The sequence below is a fragment of the Mya arenaria genome, chromosome 14, assembly GCF_026914265.1.
Source record: "Mya arenaria isolate MELC-2E11 chromosome 14, ASM2691426v1".
Taxonomy (NCBI): domain Eukaryota; kingdom Metazoa; phylum Mollusca; class Bivalvia; order Myida; family Myidae; genus Mya; species Mya arenaria.
The window spans coordinates 18,455,320-18,480,799 of record NC_069135.1 but is presented as its reverse complement, the minus strand read 5'-3'; the positions used below and the strand labels follow the sequence as shown (position 1 = coordinate 18,480,799).

Below are 25,480 nucleotides of genomic sequence, written 5' to 3'. Positions count from 1 at the left end.
CAGAAAAACCTCACATGTCAACTAGTGGCCGTTTTAGAAACAAGCCGATATGACTTGGATCCAACACTACAGTAATTATACTAGTACCCTCATTCTCTTTTCTTCAAAAATTAGATTTTTACCAAAAAGTAACGTAGGGTACTAGTCTAAGTCTACTAGTACAGTAATATGCTCGAAGAAACTGCTGAAATGCGGGTTCCATGGCCGTAAAAAGCAATATAAAATCATGTTTACATAAGTATAATTATGTTTGTTTGATAGAATGATATGTGTCACATTTCGGATTTTAATTTAATTTCTCGCGTGAAATATATTGAATTTAGGAAAATGAGCGCCGCATTCATGCATGAAAAGAACAAAGGGAAGTAACTCCTTCATTTGTTGTAGCAACGGGACTATTTATATTCGTCCGCATCAAGTCTCACATAACCAAGGATAACTTCATCAAAAATTATAACTAGTACTCAAAATCAATTTATTTCTTATAATTACCCATCTAAATGTTCCATTTTATATCGATTCAATTCTTTTAGGTTACACTCCTGTCAAATTGTTATGAACTATATCACAAGAGATCGGGTGTAGCAACTTCCTATTTGGATGTCCTTAGGTCAAAACTTTGTCAAAAACTTGTAGTGTTTGTTAAGTTTTTTCTTCATGGTTATATATCACTTACGAGGTAATATATTTGAAAATCATTATCCCCAATACCAAATAAACAATTTGAATATATAAGAGATTAATGTCATTTATTTGTCAGCGTTCTATACATATCGGACACTTAAGAAAGCCTGTTTTGTCTTTAGAAATCAGTTGGCAAACGTCTGAGTTAGTTCATATAAACAGCCCCTTCAGTTTCTTTTAGTTTTGGCGACTGCTCAACTCTAGGTATATTGAACAATGCAGTGTTATTGTTGAGTAATGTAGAAGAATATATTTTACGTTGGTACAAATTAGCTACAATAATGAGCGATCAGTGATCCTTTTTATGTTATTTTGATATTTCTTTTGTATCCCTGTAACGCTACAACTCTCTACCATTTAATATCAGGCAAAATAATATATAGTAATATTATGCATCGATGTTGAATGATAATTTCAAAATTGATCTAAACTATATTGAAATTGTCATTAGAGTCGTTATTTTCACATAAATATATTCTGGGTCACGAATACCATTTTAAACATGTACACAACCTGTCAGATTTGTCCCAGATTTACATATATCGGGATACTTGGTAAACAATCGACACATGTTAGTGTTTTATGATATCTGCATATTTATTTGGCATAATGACATAAATAAATATGTGTTTAATAGTAAGCAATAATATTTTCGTAGAAATTTGAATTTATAACGGAGATAATTTCAAAATTGTGGCCTCTAGGATTCTCTGCGCAAGGACCGTTTGCTACTTTTTGCTGGAATGGTGGAGTCTGCCACGGTATTAAAATGTCAAAAGACTCTGACGGCCATGTAGGTGGACTATGGTACATATCTGTTGACTTGTGGCATGAAGGGAACATAATGAATGTCCGAATGTTAAATAGTTTCCTTAAATTGGCTTAATTCGAATTTTTTTGGCTAACATCTGAGTGTTTCAACACTTGTGCATTTTAGGGCTGTAACGATTCATCGGTGCATCGTAAAAATCGCGATTCGTTTACCGACGATATACTGTATCGTATCGCATTGTAAAAAAATTGTGTGTATTGCGTATGGTTAGATTCGTTACCTAGACTTAAGATTTGTATGCTTAAAACACTTTCCAAACATCTTTGCATGATCCGGTCAATTTTTTAACTGTCGAAACAGCGAAAGCCACTTCAGCCGCATTTTCGCAAACAGCAGGTAGAGCTAGCAAATTACGTTACAACTAGTTATCTTACTTATCTACACCATGTTTATTTTTCAAACTAAAATGAAAAACGAAAAAATATTTAAAAAATTGCTATTTAAAAATGTGGCTGAAGTGGCTTTCGCTGTTTTGACAGTTTTCAGTCGTCTGCAAAGTCAAGAATGGCGGAAGGAAAGACTACTGGTAGTAAAGAGAACAAAAGACAAATAAATAATACTCATTTAATAATACTAATAGGCTCAACAATTAACATTTAACAAAGAGGCAAAACTAAATGAACAATTTTCATTTAATAAAAATATGATCAACAATTACTGAAAATGGCAAACATTAACAAATAATATTCATTTAATAATATAGCAAACAATTTACAACATAATAAAAACATTAAAAATATAGTTTTGGTAAGGATATGATCAACAATTTACAAAATAGGCAAACATTAAAGTCCTACATTAAAAAATAATATATATATAAGCGTGATATATCGTGAATCGCGTACTCCGTATTGTGATACGTATCGTATCGTGAGTTAAGTGACGATACACAGCCCTAGTGCATTGGCAAGATAGCTGTGTTAGACCATCCATTCTATTATCAAACATCATTATGCACCAGTCAATTGTAACCACAGCCCCCCAGGTCTGGGGGTATACCGGGGAAATGGGCGGTGTTTTAACCTTCCAGGTGGCTCCGCCGTGCTAGGTGAATGTGGTGGTTTTGTCTTCGTGCCAAAATAGCGGGAGATTGGCCCTACCTAGAGTCCCTTGGGTGCGGGGGCATTTGGCTGGAATATTACCAGCAGTTCGCCCCCGCAGAGCAGGGATTTTACCCAGGCTTGGCTGGACGGAAATTCAAAGTCCCCGCTTTTCACCGGACCGGTGGGGATAGTGGTTACAATTGACTGGTGCATAACGTTTAAGTAATGGCTAGTTTAGTCAGTCATTTCAAACCAGCGAACGAGCAGATGACAGCAAAATTTTCCTTAAATTTGAATGTATTTTGATCTCACATCATGTAAGCTTTATTCTTATTCTCATTTTTTTGAAATGTGTTCAATATCCTGAAGGACTATTCAGATACATGAATCAGAATGTTCAGAAGCCAGATTGTTTTGTGCCTGATAGGTGTTGTTTTTAAAAGATGTTAAATTTCAAAGTGGATTTTTAAACCTTTTACCACCAATATAATATTGTACTAAACGAAAATGATTCATGATAAAAATTATTTAATTGCAAGTGGCAATTGCAATATAATCTCGTATTTCTTGTCAATTTCATATAATTTTATTCATAAATATATTATATTTAAAAACATGGTAGTTCCAACCTTTTAACTTTTAAGATGTTTGACAATAAGTAATAGTATTTTTATTGAAAGGATTTTTTTATAATAATTTTCACTGTACATGTTTGTTTTGTATTGAATCTACATTTGGCTTAAAAAGGAGGATTTTCAAAAATTTGTATGAAAACTATTTACAATGTCGGTTGCAAAAAGCAAAAAAACATAAGTTCCTTTAAAAGTGATAGAATAATAAAGTTGAATTATGGTATCAAACCTTTGGTGTGTTTGTCTGTCGGTGTCAGCATGTAAAAAAATGATCCTTTCACAAAACATTTTCAAGACATTCGCATGTAACTATCTACACATGTTATAGTTGACAATATGCATATGTGTAGCAAGGCCCATAAATCTGGCTTAGACTAAATGTTGAAAACAATGTTTCTTATGAAGGATAACGAGTTTAGTTTGAAAGAAAAGTGTATAAAACACTGTACTTCTTCCTTATGAGACGATAGAAGAAAACAGAAAAATTCAAAATTTTTAGCATTCACCAATCATTTAATATTTTTGCGGTTCCAGCTATAAAATTCATGGTTTCAATATTGTTATCAGTAATTAATATGTTCCATAAATACATTATTAAATATTTATTAAGTAGTTAAAGGTTTATCAGTCAAAAATTATGTTTGCTATACATGTAAATGTATCGATTTTGAATAAGAGCGTCACTTTAAATTTCTTGTTTAACATTGAAATGAAACTTTGTACGAAATCATGTTATACCATCGATCGTATGCACATGTTGCAAGGCCCATGGGTCTTGGATGAAATATTTGTCAAGTTGTTCCCCTTGTTTGAATGATTGAAGAAACAACAGACGATCAGTGGCATCAGCTTGTGGTTCCCTTGTTTTATATACATGATTTGCCTTTGCAAGTCACTTTATCTGTGAAGGCATACAATTTTTTTAACCAAATTATGCTGGCCACTGATTTCTTTACTCTTGTATCTTTACAAAGGTTCTATGTAAAGTGCTTGCCAGAGCTGCACAGCCATGTCAACGGAGAGTGTACAGGGCAGTAGCAATAGTGCCCAGACCTCTGGCATGGACACTGGGGAGGAGACCATGCCCCAGAAGTCCCCTAGGCAAGACTCAGATGGGGAGACAAAGATCAAAGCTGATGCCGAGGAACATGAGAAGTCCCCCCCACGAAGCCCGGGTTCCAGGTCTTCTGGTTCAAGACCTGCTGATGGCAGGAGGTTGGTTAAAAGAAAATTAGTTAAAACAGTCCTTGACATTTAACTCCATTGCAAAACATATAACAATAGAAATAAGAAAAAAAAGAAAGAATGATAACTTATGGATTAAGATCCTTAAAGTTAAAAAGGTGTAATTCTGCTTTATAAGTTATAAAGAATATTTATGTTTAAATTGAAATTAATAAAATATTCAATAGAGAACTGAATTATGACTAGATCAGTAATGAAATCAATGGGCACAACCTTTTAGCTCCAAGAACTCTCCTGAGAGAAAGTCCCAGAGCGGGTCAAGGCCAGAATCATTGGAGCGCAGCAGCAGTGGGAGCCGTCCAAAGAGCACTGCCAGCGATGAAAAGATTGAAGTGAAAACGAAAAAGAAGTTGAAACCGACGGAGCTTGATCCAGACGGCCATGAGGTGACCTTCACTGTCACCATCTCTATTGCAGTACCTACAGGTGAGGTCTTCTGAACATTTGTTGTACTGAAGGTTTATTTTAACAAATATTATACATATAAATAAAGATATTTTGATTATTCAGGTACCAGCTGTCAATCAATAACTTATTTGATTGATGATTTGTACATACAAAACAGCACATGTTTGGTTATTCCAATCCATTTATAAACATTAGACAAACTGCCTTTGGATAAGTTTCCGCACTGTCATTTTCTCTGTGCTGATCAAGACTAATGATAATTATTTGTTTGAAACATTATTAGTTTCTGAATTACATGCTATTATTTTGTGACCATAGATGTACACAAATTGCATCTTGAACCAATCATTATTAATTAAAGTGTATAATTACTTCACAGATCTAAATGCATTGCACAATATTTTGTTGGAGGTATAATGGATGACTCTTGTTGAAGTTATATATGCCAATATTTTCTTATTACATGAACCTTGTGTAGTGCTTTTGTCTCCATTGGCTTAAATATGAAGCAAGATTGGAGAGCATTATTTCCTGTCCCAGCATCCCAGCATTGAAGTTTCCCAGACCCGATGCAGCGAGATTTATTGCTTATTTATACTGTCAATTTATGGGAAAAGTATTCTAACAAGATTGCAATTGATTGAAGCTAGCAGTCTCCTCAGAAATTTTGGTATTGATTGATATCACGCTGTTGGCTTTCATTTAGCCTGAAGATAAACATTTTTTGTTTGATTCAATTGATTCAAAATTGGTAAGATTCTGATTCTAGATTGCAAGTGAGTTAAAAGAACCTAAAAGGAAGTAGTAGTATTGCTTAATTGATTAATTGAAAAAAACAACAACAGCCAGTGTAAATGTAACATATTGTTTTGAAACATGTTACTATAATCCCACTTTTAACTTTGGACAGCATTATGATACAAAATGTTAAAATTCCATAAGACAAAAACAATTTTTATTGCTCAGTGACAAAGTCATAATCTGTGAACTGGACCACTTGTGTCAGGTTTTCAGCAGGAGCCCCTGCACCCCAAGACGAACTATGACGCCCTGCTGTACAGGAGACTAGAAGGTCTTCATATCATTTCCCAGGCACATTCAGCATGTCTCGCTAACTTCCCTCACAAAACATTGTACAAATCAAGCAGTGGAAGCAAAACAGTTTTATCTGCTTCTTTCTCTAATGTCAGACAGTTTGGGCTTTCATCTTTTGAAAAGAAGGCATATTTCAGCTTGTGGTTGTACATTGTAATTGCATGGTTGTGAAGTTTTAAATGAATGCTTTTCCCCTACTTTGCATGGAATTCAGTCACGTATGATGGTGAGGTTTGAAATTTGCATAACTGCTGCAATGTGCATGTTCATCAAATTTTGACACCTTATTGGTGAACATTGTTTGCTTTTGGATAAAATATATATATATATAAATAAAAAAAGTCATACTAAGAAATCTTTCAAATGAATTAAGTTAAGAAGAGGTGTTAATTTGTCTGTCTCATAAAAGTAGATTTTTATTTGGTGAATCCTTTCAAAACAAGGTCTGAGATGATTGCTTTAATCTTCTGCACAGATTTATTTCTGAGTTATGGACTGTCTTCATTAAAGTTAGTCTCATAGGAACATAGCCCCTTGTTAGACTATAAAGATCAATTTCAGGGAAATACAGTACAAGAGGTAGATGTCAAAACAATGAGTATTATTAGTGGATTAGTGATACCTACATTATATGCCCCTGAATAGTTTTCAGTCAGTAACTGTAATGTTAGTTTTACGTAACAGAGACTGCATCGTTGGCACCCAAGGTACACATGCCCGTAGGCTTCACAAGTACCATGGAATAATTATTTCACAAAATTCCTATTTTGTGATTTATACAAATTGCTGTATTTGGTGAAATGACCCAATATTCCTTGCAATCAGAGGTGCAACTGAATGAGCTATTTGGATTACATAATTTAATTTTGAAACGTTTGCTTAATTTCTAAAGGTAAATAAAAAAAATGCCAGTGAAATGTCCGAGGGTAGAAATGATGAACTGGAGCATGTAATGGAGTGCCAGGGGTATCTGACGATGCAGTGGTACTGACCTACTGGAAAAAAAAATGCTTAGAAAGTTAAAAATACTGGACCTTGCCTTTTTCTTGCTCTGTTTACTTATAATCAAGGCTCTATTGCATTGTTTTCTTTACAGTTGAAGAAGAACCAACTCCAAGTTAGTATTATAATATACTAGACAGCCCAAAACAACACTCACTCAGCCATAAGGCACAGACAATATAAATGTTTGTCTTCTAGTATGCACCATTTCCATATTCCGATCAAAGCTTATAATTTTCTTAAAAAGATAAGGTGAATCATCTACAGTTAATGCTAAATTGTTTGTAGTTATTTCATTAAAAGATGATTGTCTGTGCAGCTAGTGTTTGTTAGTTTTCGCTGTGCAGAAGACACAGTATAAGCAGAAAAGAACTGGAGGATATTTCTGGCTGTTTTCCTTACATGTTTTCACTGCTTCTGTCTGTCTATCTATCTGTATTGCTATTGTATGGTTCTTGTATTAATTACAGTGCTGTAGCATGACACTTGTTGTCCTTGATATATTTAAGATACCATTAACTAGCCATGTTTTTATTTAGTACTTTGGTTTAGACATTTCCGTGAACAAAAAAACAATATCGTAAATGGCCACAGAACATTGTAAGAATTAAAGAAAATCATGACTGTGTAATATAAGGCTTTCTAAATGGCCTTCTGCTTTAATTCTTACTTTGCTTTGAATTATTTGTATCTCTAAGCTGTCAGATTGTTTATATCACTACACCATTATCTAATGTTATTTTACGAAAGTCATTTTAATAAAGGTTTCTCAGCAGTGGCCACTTTTGGTAGTTTTTAGTTTACCTTTTAAATATTAACTATTATTTTGATGTCTTATGATGATCATCATATTCATTGCCTGTATTTACATCATGCTTGTATTTCTTTATTTGCCTTTTCATTTGACTTTTGCAAGCCTGTTTTGGCTCTAATTTTTTTATCACATTAACTTTGCTTGATAAGCGTGGCAGTTAGGCTGTGCATGCTTTCTTTGCTGGCAGGCTCTGCCTGGATTTTCTCAGCTTATTTACTAACTGGCTAAATTGCATAAGTGAGCTTGGGCACTTTACAAAAACTTTGCAACTCAGCTGTTTTTCTTATTTTTTTGCAGAAACGCAGTTCATAAAAAATTAATACTTTAGTGAAAATCAATAGAAATTGAGATAAAGAAGACCATGGGTATTTAGTGAATTCAGCTTTGATTATGTTATTTTTCCTAAGTTAAGAAGACAAAATGTTATCATCAGTAGACTAGAAAATTATTTTTTATTATTTTAGAAGGAAATATATTTATCTTCATTCCAATTTTATACATTACTTCCCCTTGTAACACAGATAGCATTGATTTCCTGCCCACAGTTGATGATGAGGATCAGCCAGACATAAATGACCTTGTTAAGAGAAAGAAGCGTGTATTTGAGGCTCCGCGAGCCCAAAACTACTACCACCTTGAGTACTACCTGGTGCCTGGGCCAGACGAGGTGATGAAAACAGATGTGGTCACATACGGACCTGGGGCCAAGATCTATATGGAACGACATGACCCGTTTATTAAGAAGACATGGCACGAGGGCGACGTCACATGGATTGCCTGGACACAGAAGTAATTCTAAACTCATATGGTTTAAACTTTTAGTATCATGAGAATATTGTTGTCTGCATTGCTTAAGTTTAGGATAATGTAAAAGTTATAGTGAAGCACTAACACCAGATTGAAAAAAAAGCCTCACTCACAAGTCACAATGCTCAGAGCTTTAAAAAAAATGCACTTTAAATCCCTCACTAATGCTGACTCCCTCACTGCAGGCACAAGCTGTATATAACGAAGGACCTGCTGCTGAAGCTGCACACACACACACTGGAGCTCCGATTGTGGGACACTAAGGACAAGATCGGCATGCGGGCCAAGTTTGATAGGCCTAAACTCTTCAAGCTGCCTTCCCTTAAACAAGGTAATTGTTTCCACAATATAGTATGTAAAAATACCTAGGCCCTAAAGACAATATTTTGAAATGCTCTAGAGGTAAAGCTAATGATTCGAAAAAATGAAGAATAGCAAAAGAATATCTATATTTATGGGCATGTTTTCAAAAGTATGAAGTAAATAGTAAAAGTAATAGTATATATTGTTGCCTTGCTTAATGGACGCCAGAGAAAGTAGTAACATCCATGGAAATAAACACTCATATGATTGATTGAGAGCCATATTTGTATTTGCAAATAAACTAATTTAAAAGGTTTACTCTAACCATCTAGGTGAGGAGCTTGAAGACCTGGGTGGGGTCAAGACCACTGTGTTGAAGCAGTCCCAGAGCTTCACGGATCTCCAGCCAAAGAAGGCCTGTGAGATTCGTCCACTCCCCAAGGAGATAACCTTTCAGAAACAGGAGCCCCCAGGACACAAGAAGAGGGGTAAGGCGTGTGGAGTTAATATTTATCATTTTTGGACAAAAAACTTTCTGCATGATTAGAGTTGATCATTTAGGAGACAAGGAGATAAGTGAACAATAGAACTGAAGCATTCTACTTTTTAAGTCTTTAAGCCGTACAGGTTATAAGGGCAAAACATAGGTTATTCAAATAGTTAATTGAATTGGGCAACCATTATATCTATAGAGGCGACACCTGGAGCTGAGAAGTCTATATCTGGAGCAAGTGTCGACAAATCAGGGGCCGGGGCCACCACCTCTCCCACCCCCCATACACTGGTGGGCGTCCCCAAGAGGAGTGATGACTTTGATGGACGGTAGGGCTTTGTTCAGATGTTAGCTAATAATATGATTTTGTTAATGAAAAAATGAGTTAATTGAGAAACAACGTGTTGGTGTTCCAGATTGCTTAGATTTTTGTTGAAAGTCTTAAAAGAACTTAATCATATTTAATTTTTTGTTAATAAAGGCAAAGAATAACTTACATCATGTGAAAATTTATTTTTTATTGATTTGTTTGATACTTCAGATTTCATATCATGCTTTAATAAAAATAATGTATTTTGGTAAAAGTTGGCACCAGTGCAAGCATATTAAATGAAAAAATACTTTTTGCTGATGTGTTCCTAAAGAACATTTGATTGCCAAATAAATATTTGGGTATGCCATTGTTGTGTGTAAAATCATGTTAGATACTTTACCATGTTCAACTTCCAGGTCCTCGTTCAGTCGTCTGGGTCGGCTAGCTGACCAAGAGGATGCACCCACTGGACACGAGTCTAGGGCAAGCAAGTTGAGTTCCCGGAAGTCGCGCACCACTTCCCAGGCCTCCAAGTCCCGGGTGGACCTTGCTAGCAGTCCCGCTAGACCAGGGGCCAAGTCTGCTGGATCATCTGGTATGTTAACAATTCAATGAAGACATCCCATTTTGATATTATAAATCTCTAGTTGATTTGGTTTTTATATGAATACTGAATGATTTTTTTTATCTCTACTGACCATAGGCTTATGCGATGGCACGGTGTTCCTCATCCATCTATCTGTAAACAATTACTTGTGAATGTGATAAAGTCTTCATTTATTATCCAAACTAATACAGTAGCTAGATATCAATAAGAGCTTATTCCTTTTGAAAACCAAATTGCTATAATTGACTCTTTTAAACAAGATAAAGTCATCATTTAACTTTGGATGTTGCCAAACTTATTTTCAGTAGCTAGATATGCCTAATTATAAGCTTAGTTCTTTTCTGATCTGTACAAATTGGCAAAATTGTTATAATTGACTTTGTTAACAAGATAAAAACTTAATATCGAAAATTTATCAATTTCATACAGAACCTAGAACAAGTCAAAACCTTCCATGCATGCCAGGAATATGGGCCTTGGAATTGTCAGAAATTGCAATAATTGAGCATGTGAACATGATTAACTTTTTTTTAATTATCCAATGTTTACCAAACTTAGTATAGCTTCAGTAGCTAGATATTCATAAGAGCTTTGTTTCATTTGAAAACCAGTTGCTATAATTAACCTGGTGAAATGATAAGGGATTCATTTATTATCTGATATTTACCAAATTTATGCAGTACTTCGCTAGATATTATTAGTAGCACAAGAGCTCAGTTCCTTTTGAAAAACAGCAATTTGATCCTTCTATGCATGATTTGATTATGGCCCTTGAAATAGTCAAAATTGCAATAATTGATTTGGTGAATACAAAAGACCCTTCAATCATAATCTGATGTTTACTAAACTTATACAGGGGTAAGATATCAAAGAGAGCTAAGTTCCCTTCTGAACCCAGCCATATTCATCCATGAATGACTGGCAAAACAGTTTTAGTTCAGCTTGTGAACAAATAGAGCCTTTATTCTTTATCCTATGTTTACCAAACCTATACACTGATTAGATATCTTTGAGATCTTGGTTCCTCTTTTGAACTAGTCATATCTGTCCATGCATTACTGGAGTATGGACCTTGAAATATTCACAATTGCAATACCTGAACAAGTGAACACATTAGGACCTTTATTTAAAATCAAATGTTTACCAAATTAGTACTAAGTAGTAGTTTGATATTTATTAGACCTGTGTTCCCTTCCAAAACTAGCCTGAGCTGACCAAGCATGACTTGAATATGGCCCGTGATATTCGCAAAATTGCTATGATTGAACTTGTGAACACAAGACTGTCTTCAATTATTATTCGATCTTTGCAAAACTTGTACATTAGTTAAATATCCATGAGAGGTTGGCTACTGTTTTAAATCGATAAGATTTCCCATACATGACTGGATTGAAATTGTCAGAATTGCTAAAATAGAGCTTGCTATCTGAATATTTTACTGAAACTCTTCTTAACACTGTGCTTTAAACATGGCTAAAAATGCTACTTTTTATTTCTTAAAGGCCCTTGAGGTTTATTCAGTTTATATTTGTTACAGGCGTTATTTGTGGAAAAAAGAGTAGAATACACTCTTATTAGACGAACAAGGCATAATATTTACAAATATAGGTTAATTTTGCCTTGAAAATAAACGATCCAAAATAGATTGAAATATGTGAATCATGACTAATTACTGTTGTGGTAGTAAAGCCGTTGACAAACAATCCAGAGACCTGGATAAGATTCCCGGCTATACAAGACAGACTTTTCATGTGTTCCACAAAATGATTTTAGTATTTCTTTTTTTCTTTTCTTCATTTGCGTAAAAATGTCTTACGATCTTGATACAGAGAGTGACTAAATTAAGCAAGCCATTAGAGCACAGGCCCTCATGGGCCTCTTGTTTATATAAACAATGACAAAATGCTATCTGTCCCAAGTAAACCCCTTTACTTTCTGAATAATCAGAATTAGAAAATAACTTCTTAATGCTTCAGAAACATGTATTTAGAAACATGTATTTCTACTCATTAATGGTGTATTTGGGAAAAACTGCTTCCACAATGATTATAAAAGTCACATGCTCTGTTAACAGGCTCAAGCAAGGCAATTCAGGCATCCCACCAAAGCTCAAACGCTCCCCGTCGCAGAAATAGAAAGGCGGAGCAAGCTGCACAGACCGCAGCTGAGCACATTAAAAAACATGGCATCTGTATGATACCAATCCGGATGGCTGTTCTTTTTTCAGGTAAGATTCATTCAATTTTGCCTAAAAAGGTCTTAAAGTGAAGGTAGGTTTTCACCAAAATGCACACTTTCTCTATGGTTTAATTTATTCTTCAATTATATCTGTGAAGAAATCACTTGAAATGAAAATGAGCTGAAAATTGCTTAAATTATGAAAAATATTTTTTGTTGATACTGTTAACAAAACAACAGCATATTTATGTCAAAACTTTACCCAGTACTCTGTAAAAGTATAGTGATTCATTTTCTCCAGGCCTAGAAAGTGTCACTAACAGACTAGAGACCCCGATACCTGGGGTGGAAGATGTGTTTGTGACCCTGCAGCTCAACAAGCCGCTTCTCAACGATAAACAGAAGCAGGAGCTCAACCCCATGATCATCAAGATCCACTCAGCCACCAACATGCCGTCTACACCTCTCTCACATCAACAGCTCAAAGATAGGTAAGGGAGTTGGGGCATCTGGGGAGAGAAGTGTAAATGCTGTTTGCCTTTGCAAGGTTTTGAAAAAATGCTAGCCAATGTTCTAATACTTAATTCTAAGAACCTGTTATCACAATGGTTGATAAGTTATATTTTCCTTACATCTACAAGTATCTACAAATGTAACATATAATTTCAAGATCAATCTAAAACGTTTGGGTTTGCTCAGACATAAATAATTTAGCGATTAGATTGATATTAGTGATTATTTTCTTTAAAGGATTTCCACGATTTCTTTTAATAATACATGCTTTAATATGTCTCATGATTAGAGAGATGTTGGTAAGAGCAGAATGTGTTTAAGTTGTATCACACTTTATGTTGTGAAATCTTTAGCATTGAATGATGAAATATGATGTAAAAGTTTTCATTGTAAATGATTGCAATAAATGTGGTTCAGAAGACATCATGTGATGTCTTTATAAATTTGGTCCAGTCAACAGACTGGATTTCAAAGCATGTCTTTTGTTGATAAAACATTGTCTCACTTGTTTGTTTGTGTCCTTTCTTAATAATATTTGTTGCATGCTATGCACACTTTCCTTGCTAGGGGATTGAAGTTTGTTCCATTAATCTCTTGTTTAAAAGTACAATGCATTTGCATATACAGAACTCTTTTTTGAAACAATTTAGGGCTCATAAAGCATGAAATGGAACAGCATTAATTGTGTGGACTTGAGTCCTCATTCCCTCTCAACCCCACAGATCTAGTGATAATTGTCTGTCTCCTCAGATGTTGACTGATACTTCAGAGATTCCAGTTGTGTTCAGGACAGATTTCATTCAGTGGTTATTTTAAGAGAGCGCCATCAATAAGACTGGTGATAACTCTGTCACAATTGGATTATTCCTCTAGAATAAATACTCCCTCAATAATTGCTTCTATCAATCCTGCTTGTATTCAGCTGTCATAGGAGATAGGACCCCTACCAATAAACCTATTGATTTCTATTATAGTCTATATTGATTGCTTATTATTCTGAAAACTGTTTTTGTATCTGGAAAAAAAAATCCAATTATTTTGAATCAAGATAAAACTATAAATCATTTAGATGTCAAGTTCATATTGTTGTCTAAAACTTTATATTGAAACTGTGAAAAATATCACTATGTTTTGCCAGTCTTTTAGATGATTGTAACACTTTCCACTTGTGCCTCCTATTTTAAAGTCGCAAATGATTTGAATCTTTCAGGGAACATTTCTTTTCCAGTGAAAGGCATCATAGCAGAAATTTTAATTGCACTGACACATAATTTGCCTTGAGAATTTCCTTTAATGATTATACAAGCTTTCAGCTACTTAAAGGCGCCAAATTTCTTCTAACTCTACTGTGGCTTTCAATTTCTTTGATATTGAAGCTTTTGGATGTTGTCAATATGCAAATCCAATATTCCCGTGAGGTGGGATTAGGAGATTGATGATGGAATATGCGATCAGGCTGAGCAAAGAAATGAGAAACAGCGGGGAAACTTGTTGCTCGGCTCACGTTACATTGGCAACAGTCACTGGGCAGAAGTTGTGGTGAAGTGTTGGATTGTAGGGGGCTGTAGGGGTGGGGGGTGGGGATTATGAGACGGGAGGGGCTTGGGAGATTATAGAGGCTGGAGATTTTTAAGTTTTCACAGGGAGATGCATATTGAGGAAAAGGATGGAGGCTTGGCTTGGAGGTGTTAATTGATTATTTGAATGAAATTGCCTCAATTTGTAGCATATTAGGTATATGTCAAGTTTTTTTTTCCTTTTCTTTATGATTACCATTAATGTTGTGTGTTTTTTTAAAATGTAACATTGTTAAACCAGCACTGTTTATATAAACAGAAATGTTGAAATTATTTTTAAATTTAATAGCAAAATATTTATATAAATGAATTGTAATTATGTAAAATATTGTGTCAAAAATTAATATAAAAGTTTAACTGTTACATTGGTGTTGTGCATTTGATGATACCTGTTCTTGATATTTCACTCAGGCCATAATGACTGTGAAATATTTCATCTCTTTCATTTGTAAATTATTTGTTGTTTTATATTTTGCATTTTGTTATTTTATTCATTAGGAGTGTTGATAAAATTGGTGTGAGAGTTATGTTTCATATCCATCAGAAAATCCATAGGAAATTCAGAAACAGCTAATTCTTTAGGGATCTGCTACAATAGGCCTTATTACTGAAATATGATAACTGGGTTTAGCAAATGTTGTTACAGAAATATTGATAAATGGATTGAGATTCGTAAACTGCCGTGTCCCGTGTCGGATCGGCTTCAGCTAGTTTTCTATGAATTAAAGCTGTAATATAAAGCATGCCTGTTATTTTGGAGAGAAAAAAACGCAACACATTTTGATAATGGATATTGATATTCACAAAGTACAAGGCCATTTTTAGTGCATGGGTTTTGCACAAGTTCAGTAATACATTCATCATATGTACATCATAAATATGTTTGATAGTTTAAAAGAAACTAATTGAAATTATTTCCATTCATCTTATGAAGGATGATGTTGAATTACAAAAATAATGTTGAACATAATGAATTTTGATAACTAAAGAGTATAATGTAACTTTTTCAAATTGTTGTGAAATATTCATGTGTAACAAAGTGTTGAAAGCACACTATTATTTTCTTCAAACGTTATTTAAGTTCAAAAGTAATAATATGAATGATGCTTTGTTGACAATTGTCACAGATTTTTCAGTCAGCCAGATTTGGTAATGATTATAAAGTTTGACTGTAGCCTGCATGTTTTTGTTCATATAGGTGTATGCCGACCTTCTGCCGCTACTCATTCTTCAATCTGCCTTCCCATGTGACATTAAAGCGCTCCCACACCCCCAATGTGTACTGGGACGACATTAACGTCATACTTGCAGGTGAAGTAGCCAATATTTTCTCTTATTGTTCCTTGTATGCATTGTGTTGCCTGCATGGCATGAGAGACATGTAAAGATCATCTTGTCCAGCATTGTCATCGGCTTATCTGCTTTTTTTATAGATTGTTATCTACTCTCTAACTTTAACAGTGTTCAATGTAACAAAATTGAACCTTTCAAATAAGGATATTGGTATAGAATCCATGTAATGATTTACTCTATTTGTAAAATGTCTTCAGGCACATTTGAGCAGTCAGAGTTCCGCCAGTACCTGAATGGCCCACCACTGGAAATCGAGGTGCATGACAGGGACCGCAAGCTTGAGGAAGTTAAACTTAAGCCCACACTCTTCGGGGATGACCTTGAGGATGAGAAAATCAGCAATGTTGGCACTGTTGCTAGTATGTTACAAAATGCTTAATTGATAGTTATAAGTAGATTATAACATACAATGCAGAAATGATGTGGGATTGCATTTTGGAATTCACATTTTTTAACACCATATTGTGACTTGTTCTTTTACCCTTAGGAATTAAGGCAACATGAAAACTGACAATTGAACTTGCTTGTTAATATTCAAAGATATGGGAATAAAATAATGAAAGTCTTCTAATACTGAACTACTACTTCCAGGCCGACGTACTCTGCACAACCCTTTTAAAGACAAGTCAAAGATCTGGGACCCTTATGGAGTGGCAAAGGTTGACCTGTCTGACCTTCTGCTTGGGCACCGTTACCTGTATATCAAGGTTCCCGTGCACAGCTGCCCCCCACCAGACCTTCTTGGGCTCGGGGACTCAAGGATGGGCGGGAAAATGGTTGGCCTGGCAGGAGCTGTAGATGGACCAGGTCAGTAAAAAAATTCTACATGTTTGTCATTTTTTGTAAAAGCATAAAAGGGTTAAAATTGATTTTTTACACTTCCATTTTAGGCTCAAAGCAAGAAAAAAACAGCATGTGTGAAAACATGTTTCATTTGAATTACCAAGACAAGAATCAGAATATGAATAAATAGGTTTTGTTTCTTACCTTCCCAGTTGACAGTCCTATGCCCGGAGGTCACTACATACAAACCAACACAATGTTGAAGGTGAAGGTGGAGCTAGCCCAGCCTCTTGTAACACCGCAGGAGGTAGCCAACAAGGGGCACATTGAAACCACAAATGAGGTAAGCCTATGTAGTGAACTTGTACGCATATTGAAACGGAGTATTTCATGGAGCTGCTTTATTCTTGTACTGCAGTTTCTAGTGATTATTTAGATTTTTAAGCAGGCTGGTACACTAACAACTCATGCTGTGAAAGACTGTGGCCTCTATCTTAGATTGATAATGAGTGCAAAGCCTTTTGTGACAGACTAAATATAGTTAAATTTCTTGTTTACAGTAAGATATAAGAAGGCAATATTCCAGTGTTTTTTTCACATTAAACTACAATTTGACTAAATCAGCTGCCCACAATTTAAACTACAATCTTTTTTCAGTGCCCATTTTCGAGGATAGTATTCAGGTTTGGCTACAAGAACACTGTGATGTTAAATGAGCTGCAGAACCTGGTGACAAGGATCAATGCCCGAGCCCTTGAGCTAGATGATATGCCTCAGCATGTCATAGATGCTGCACTCTCCACCTACAAGCTCTCAGGGTAGGTATGAAAATGGAATTAGTTGAAAGTTACTGGCTCAAATATATCTGGTAAATATATGAAATTAATGCTGCTTTAAGTAGACACCTCATAAATTCTTCAGATGTGATTGTAAGATTAAAACCCTTACTTCCTTTCTTTCAAGGTCAAGGGTACACTTAGAGGTCAAAGGTCAATCTCTTTAACTGCTTTAAGGATTTGAAATAACTCACAAATGATGACCATATTGGGATGATGTTCAGCGCCCATGTTACACCCAGCTTGGTTACAGCCAGCTTGGTTCACGGTCAAGGTCACACATATTGGCTAAAAATCATATGGCTGATAGGTCAAAGGTCATATGACTATATTGTGTGTCCGCTCCATATCTCTTGAACCTCTTGAAGGATTTTGAAAGAACTCGTAACAAATATTCACCATATGAGTTGATGTCAGAATTAGAAGTCAAAGGTCATATGACTATATTCAACATATTGCGAGCGTGTGCATAGGGGGAGACATCAGTCTTGTTATTACAAAAACAGCCATCTAGTTATACATGTGTTATTCCAGAATTCAGCAACAAAGTCGTACCCTGGACATTGTGACAGGCTTCCAGGTACTGGATGGGGAGATGCATCTGTTTGTCCTGGAGGGTCTCAGGGAGGGAGCTGTGAAAGAAGTCTGGGAGGCCCTTCCCCAGCCTGAAAACTCAGGTAAGGTCAGGAGTTGCTGCATACATGACTGTAGGGGCTTCAGGCGCTGGATCGGGAGATGCATCTGTTTGTGCTAGAGGGCCTCAGAGAGTCTTTGTAAAAGAAGTCTAAGATGTCTTGCCTCTCCCCTATCTCTCTGTTCTTGATTTATATCACTTGAAATTCTATAGATGCTAGATATAAGATATTTGGTGGATTGTGTAAAACTTTTGTTAAAGAGAACAATCTTGTTAACAGCATCATTGTTACCTTTTAAAGTTGAGCAATTTTATGATGTGCTGATATATTTACATACAAAAATCACATCTAAAACAGTTGTCTCAAATTTTGTTCTAAACTGTCAGCCCTTTATGTGCATATACGAAGTGCAGAAAACTGGTTGAAGTAGTCATTTTTATTATATTTATATTATTTTTTGTTATTAAAGGCAGTTTTATTTGTCTCACTTTCAGATGTGACAGTGCTGTACCACAGCAACCTGTGTTTCAGCGAGCGTCTGTATGGGCCTTTGGACGTTGACCTGTGTCGGGTCAAACTGCACGAACCCCTTGCACAGATTGTATCCCAGCCTCTCCTCTATGTTAGAGACATGGTCCCAAAACCATGCTTTGAGGCACTCACAAAACTGTTTGAGGTATATTTTGTTTACCCTCATATTGTTAACATTTCTTGATGGATCTATTGTATGGTATATTGCTAACATGACACAAATGGGAGCCAAGCTCTGCCTGGTCACTTGTAGGAGGTTGTTTGTCAGAGATGGTCAAAGTAATCCACTGGTTTAAACAACCATGTGCTATCATTCATTGAGAAAATCCAATCCTTGATTGGTCAATTGAAAGGCTGAATGAGAACCAGCATTGTGTTTATTGTTAAATATTTCAGAGACGTAGTTGAAAGTTAATCGGAAATGACAACAATTTATAGAATTGGAGCTGTGCTATATATACATTGTTTTAAGCAAAGTTGCATCTGTGTTACTTCAAAGTTTTAAGATTACACAAATCCTTTCAACTTGATGGAATATGTTCAAGACACATGAATGTTTTATAACTGTTGTCACAAAAATTCTTTAACTTTTTCAGATGTCTAAGATCAGGAATATCCGTGATGCCGCACGTAGTGTGTTGTTCCCCAGTGCTGACATGGTTGTCTCCATGAGTAAGGAGTTTGGGGTACCTTTCACCACAGAGGACTTCGAAGGTATGGATGGGGCTATCAGTATGCATGTTTTACCATTACAAGCGGAGTACTTGTTTGTCTTTTTAATTCTCTACATTTTTTTACAAAACCTTTTTCTAAAACTTGTTGATGTAAGGATTAAAAGAAGGTTCAATGCAAAGGCCTGTGTTCAAATGTATCTGACATACACAGGGTATCTAAGACAGTTGTCTTCTTCATTCTCTGTTGTTCAAATGGCATATTTAAGAAAACAACTGATTAAGATCAAAGTAAACACTTGATTTTGTTATCTGTAAGAATCAATTTTTAAAATAATTCTTTCTTGAAGTAGTCAGATGTATTCAATATAATTTGTTGGTGGATGCAGCAATTTGTTAAAATAATATAATACAAAGTATATAGCTTGACACTCAATGAACATCTTACATTCCAGATCTACTAGTGAAGGAGGAGAGGTCATACCGTGCGGAGGTAACCACAGCGACACATGAGCAGTCATTCTTGCGTGAGTCCAGCCACTTCTGGGAGCCAATTGACAACCAGAACTTCTCGTACATGGAGCGACTAGTGGACAGGGAGAAACAGGCCTCATCGAAAGACTTCCTCAAAGAACACAAGGTATAGAGTAATGTGAAGTGGTGCAAACTTTACATTTAAGTGTTGAACAAAGTTACAAGAAATCTAGCTGCTTTGAGTTATAACAGAAATACTGGATAATAAACAGGAATGTTTTTTCAGTTTTATCCAACTTTGATCTAAATGGGTTTTTGTAACTGATCTCAATGTATCTGCATTTTTAGTTAAAAGTTAAATAGTTAGAAAGTTAATAGTTCACTGCAGTTTATCCAGTAAGCTTTCATTTAAATATCGGACTGTTTTGTCCCCCTAGCGTGAATTGAAGAAGGCAAGCCAGATGAATCGTAAGGAGCGCGAGCTCACCAAGCCGGCTACAGTGAAGATGGACGTGGCTGTGGCTCACAATTACAGCTCTCAGTCCCTCAACTCTACTGAGATGGCCAAGGAAAAACTTAGACAGATGCTTGCTAAGGTAGGTGAGGGCTTAATGCTAGAGGAATTGCATAAACATTGTGTTTTATGTTGCCCAGTTTCTCCAAGGAGATAGTCAAGAGGAAGCAGACTCTCTAATCAACATCATTCTGTGAGGTTGTTACCTGATGGTAGTTTCCTACATGATTAGAAATTCTTGTCATCAATAATGTAAACATGGTTAGCATAAACTCAGGGTAAGCATAAACTGATGGTTAGCATTAGTAGCATAAACTATGTCATAATTTACTCTTGAGCTTAAGATCAACATCAGGCCCCAATTTCTCGAAACTTCTTAAGTCCCTTATAACAGGATTAAGCTAAACTCACTATTTTTGCTGTTTTATAAAATGCGTTATATTTACTACTTGAAGAGTGTTTAGAAAGTATATAAGAAAAATCTGTATGCTAATGAGAAGAAACCATTTTCAATTTATCAAAATCCATTTTTAGTATGTATTTTGGCTAATTGAAATAAACGACTTAAGTCTGTTAAGCTTAAGAAGTTTCGAGAAATTGGGGCCTAAGATATGTAAGAAAAGTGACATAGTTCTACCTCTCCTTACTTCTCAGGACCCTGACACGAGGTACACATACTGCCAGGAGTACCTGCACTCGATGACAGTGGTCCCTGTCAATGTGGAGGCTCTCAAGAAACAGGAGAAGGCTGAGTCAGAGGCCCAGTGGAAGACAGAGGATGGCTTTGTGTACCCAGGAGTGAAGACCACACTCGAGGCCAACCAACATCCCAAGAAGCCCCACACTGCCAGGATCGATGAACTTGAGGAGGTATGTTAACTGTGGGATGGTGTTTTTTATATGACCATATATATATCAAAAATTGTGGTATATTAAAGTATCAGTAATTACTGGTCATTTAAATTCTTGAAAGAATTCTGCAAACTATAAGAAAGTTACTGTTTGAAAAGAAGATTTACAAGTAGTGTATGTTAGTAGATGGGAAGTCAGATTCTACATATGTATTCATGTGTTTCATGGCTTTAATGTCTTACGTACCTACCCTATGATATAATCATGTCACCTGTTATAACATTTAGTTATTACACAATCCAACAATTTTATCATTCCTTGTTCTTATTACCTTTCAGTGGAAATCACCAAGTTTGGATATAAATGTATATTAAATAACTATGAGCATAAGTAGTTATAGCATACCAGACAATAAAATGGTAGTTGTCAATCTGATGCCGTCAAGTGCAAATTTTGTATATGTATCCAATTTAGGTTAGAATGCATGATTGATAATCAGGATTAAAGGAAACCCTAAACCACCTATACCGCTGTTAGACTAGAAAAAGCTATAAAGTATTGACATCATTAAACCTAACCCCTCCACCCTACCACAACCCCATATACTGTAGATAGCTAGAAATTTGCAGCCTTTAAAACATGATGGTTGGGAAAAATTACTTGATAAAGGCAGATGGTATATGTCTGTCAATAAATGGTTTCGAAAACTTTAAACTTTGGTTATGACACATATTTTAGAAAAGTTTTCAAAAATCATGAAATTTATTACTTTTCCCAGCTTACATAGGCCTATATGGTTATATGGTATTTTTACAATTTCGAAAACAAATTGACCAACATTTAACATATTCAATAACATTCCTTCCTCAACCTTATTATGACTAGAAATTGAATGATCCCAAATGCTGTTGTTTTTTTTCTTAAGCCCTAACATTGAGTCATTTCTCTGCTATCCCTGCAGCAATGGCGGGAAAATATGCTGCACGTGGGACTACTGCAGCCTCCACTGGAGCGAGACCGATTTACCTGGGAATTACGGGACCGTGACCTTGAACTCTACCAGAAACCGGTGGTGAACTTTGGAGTACCGGAACCAAACACGATACACTTGGCTGGAGAGAAACTTCGCCAGGAGAAACTTGCTGCTCTACGAAGAGATAAGGAAGAATGGAAATCCAAGGTCATTGTGGAGGACACCAGGCAGTATTTCCACAGGTGAGGGCTAACTGTTCATCAATATTTGTTCATTGATGAAAATAAAAGGATTTCACTTAAGCCTGAACAAGATTTTTCAAAACACATTTGTCAGAGTTTCATTCAACTGATGGAAAAGTCTGTCTTTCACATAATTATTTAGCAAAATTTTTATACATAATTCCGCAATATTCCAGGTGCTTGACAGAGACAGAGCTAAGTGCCCAGGGACGCAAGGCAAGCAACCAGCTGTCCCGACTCCAGGGCCTACTGAAGGACCACCCTCAAAAACTCTCACTGCGTAGGCCTGGCATGCACCTGCGGAACATACCCCCTCTCAATGTTGTCCTCAACCCTAGTGTGGACACAGATGTCCGGGCGACTGGGGTGGTTCCTGAACCCGCGGTGGAGGGGGAGGGGGAAGAGAGAAACTCTGGCTTCAAGCCTGGACCTTTCCCCGACAGCAGCTGGGTGGTAGAGCATAACAAAATACCTGCTGTAGACTATGAGCATGACAAGTTTGATAGGATCAAGGGCAGAGACTTCAAGTGAGCATCTTAAGCCTTCTCTGAAATAATTCATGAATATGTTATCAGGACACACTTTGATGAACAAAGTAATTCAAAAACAATTTAGGGCTTTACTATAACTGGTTACATTCATAACTTAAACAACTTGAACCATTGTTTTATTACTTTGATTGAAACAAGAACCATTATTCTATTGGGTTTCATTCATAGGCTACAAGCTGTTCTATATAAGAGTGTAAAAATTAGCATTAATCAGATATGTTACATCCTGTATATTTTGTTTTACAGTGTATACCACAAGTCACGACAGAGGATATGGCGTCAGCCAATCCTTCCATTGACGGATGAGGAGAGGGACAACCACCTGTTCCGTATCCCTGATGACCCAAAACGGTTCCGTATCCTGCCCACCCTGTCACTCGGAGACCGAGCCCTTACCCAGCCCCAGATCTCCACACTGACTGCCCTTCCATCGCGTACTGACCCAGAACACTCTAGGCTGACAGTCCCATCGTCCTACAATGATCCAACTCTACGGATGACCTCTGAACCAACAGGCTTGTTGAGTAACCAGCAGACTGCCGTCAGTCCGGCCATGAACACCCAGAGAACTCTAGAAGTGGCCTAATAGCTTAATGTTATTTGATAGTTATTGTATGACTGAATAGAAACTGTATGAATGAGTGAGAGAATATTTGCTTAATTTAAACAAAATTGTTATAGAGAGGTAAGAAATATGTTATGCCATTATCTGTGATATATGTTATATATAAGTATTGTGCACATTCACTTGTTGTGTCTCCATGAGCACCAAATAAAGTGGTCCCACTGCTGATAACTAGTATTTAACCATGTTTGTATATTGTACATGTAGTATTAACCTTGTGACAGTATTTAGCTGTGTATGTATGTATACAAGTTCATTTCACAGTTGTAATCATTTTAGACGTATTTCCTCATAATTTTTATTCCTCAGTATCCAATACAATCAGTTAAGAAAATAACAATCTAACTGTTGCATGTACCACAATTTTAAGCCTGATTGTATTCCATTCCTTATTATATTTTATATAAAGTTTTATTGGAAGAACTTGCTTTTTATATAAGTTGTGAGTGCTTCATTTTACAAAGGTACTTATTGACAGTATGTTTTTATAAAGTCAGTAAAATGAATGTAGCCTTTACTTAACATCTGTTATTACTGATGGAAGTAGTTCACTGCTGATAAGCCCAGTATTGGCTCCTATGTTTTGATAAGTGCATCACTTGGTTTACTAGAGGTCAGCTGATTATTACAGCTGTGAAGTTTTATTCAGTACCATGTGGTATGGATAAATATTAGTTATTATTAAAAGATATATACATGTTACAAAATTATTTTATTAAGTCTTCATGAACATTAATTTCTTGGTTTGCAATTGTATTTCGAAGTTGATATTGTACAACTTTTATGTTTTCATCAAGACTTTTAAAATTGTTATCCAGGAATAAATACATTTGAATATAGAGGTGTTCTTTAAGCAATAAATAATGATAATGTGATAAAACATGTGTGCATTGAATTGGCGTGTACTAGAACTGGAACCAGGCATTTATGGATCCCTGTTTTACCATTTACAGTTATTTTTTGTTTGATATTCTTTTGTGTTTGAAGCAATCTTTTTTGTTTATATATATTTACATTGTGCATTTTACGTGTCCGTCCTGCTTTTATTCAGAACAATAACACTCTGTGATAATTTCTAGTATCTTGGTCCTTGAGTCATTTATGTTTTCCACCATCTGTCCGGATATACACTTATTTCATGTAATGTTATTCCTTTATTTCATTAGGATTTATTTACATTGTCTTGTTGAACTGCTGATTGAAAATAAAAATAAAATGAAACAGTTGTCTCTCTTATGTACTCTTGCTGTTGATGGTGAAATATGCACCTGGATTGTTAGAAGGCATTGAATAGAGGCAATAATCCAAGGTATAAATTCCTGATGACACCAGTAACACCAAATGAATGGGGTCATTGCCCATTTCATCACTTGTCTGAGGTGGTAAAAGTATTCCATTGGACTATGCGAGTATTTGCTATTATTTATTGACATAATATATCTTTATACTTGTCAGTTGTGTAACAAACAGGGTAGTTTTAATTTCTAGTATGAGTAGTGTTTAACTCATCTTTGTTGAAAGTTGATGTATTATGATAGCCTTTGTGTCGTCATTGGCGTAGTGCAAAAACTTTAATCTTGGCTATAATTCAAAACCTGTTCAGATATTTAAATGAATCTTGATAAACATGTTGCCAGAGACAATATACACAATTAGAGCAAGGTCAATGACTCTGGCTGAAAAATTGTCAAGTTAATCCCCTTTTTCAATTTAGCTAATCTGATAATTGTTGTATACATAGGCAAATTGTCTCTGGCAACATTTGTACCAAGTTCATGTCTCAATTATTCTATCCAATGCAGATTCCATGTTACAAATATGTTTGCTTTGTTATATTTAGCTAACTACTGTTACAGTTGCAAAGCAAAAAAAAATCTTAACTTGTATCAAACAA

The 25,480-nt window shown here is 35.6% G+C and overlaps 1 protein-coding gene across 4 annotated transcripts; it reads left to right on the top strand.

The window, feature by feature from the left end:
* The first annotated feature begins 584 nt into the window (after positions 1-584).
* Positions 585-24,807, top strand: LOC128217855 (uncharacterized). 4 transcript variants are annotated; one of them, XM_052925277.1, is made up of 25 exons: positions 585-679; positions 4,166-4,406; positions 4,657-4,862; positions 7,036-7,056; positions 8,301-8,544; positions 8,748-8,893; positions 9,198-9,353; positions 9,558-9,687; positions 10,088-10,266; positions 12,353-12,505; positions 12,758-12,947; positions 15,745-15,857; positions 16,097-16,258; positions 16,491-16,706; positions 16,895-17,025; positions 17,340-17,500; positions 18,053-18,195; positions 18,648-18,829; positions 19,281-19,398; positions 19,811-19,995; positions 20,267-20,425; positions 20,998-21,213; positions 22,157-22,410; positions 22,587-22,937; positions 23,208-24,807. In XM_052925277.1, exons 2-25 carry the CDS (start codon positions 4,201-4,203, stop codon positions 23,545-23,547), a joined length of 4,362 nt encoding a protein of 1,453 aa, XP_052781237.1. In that variant the 5' UTR covers positions 585-679; positions 4,166-4,200; the 3' UTR covers positions 23,548-24,807. The 4 variants fall into 4 exon arrangements, with proteins under 4 accessions (XP_052781237.1, XP_052781236.1, XP_052781235.1 ...); XM_052925276.1 differs by having other exon boundaries at positions 8,277-8,544; XM_052925275.1 differs by lacking the exon at positions 7,036-7,056 and adding an exon at positions 5,851-5,916.
* Positions 24,808-25,480: the final 673 nt, after the last annotated feature.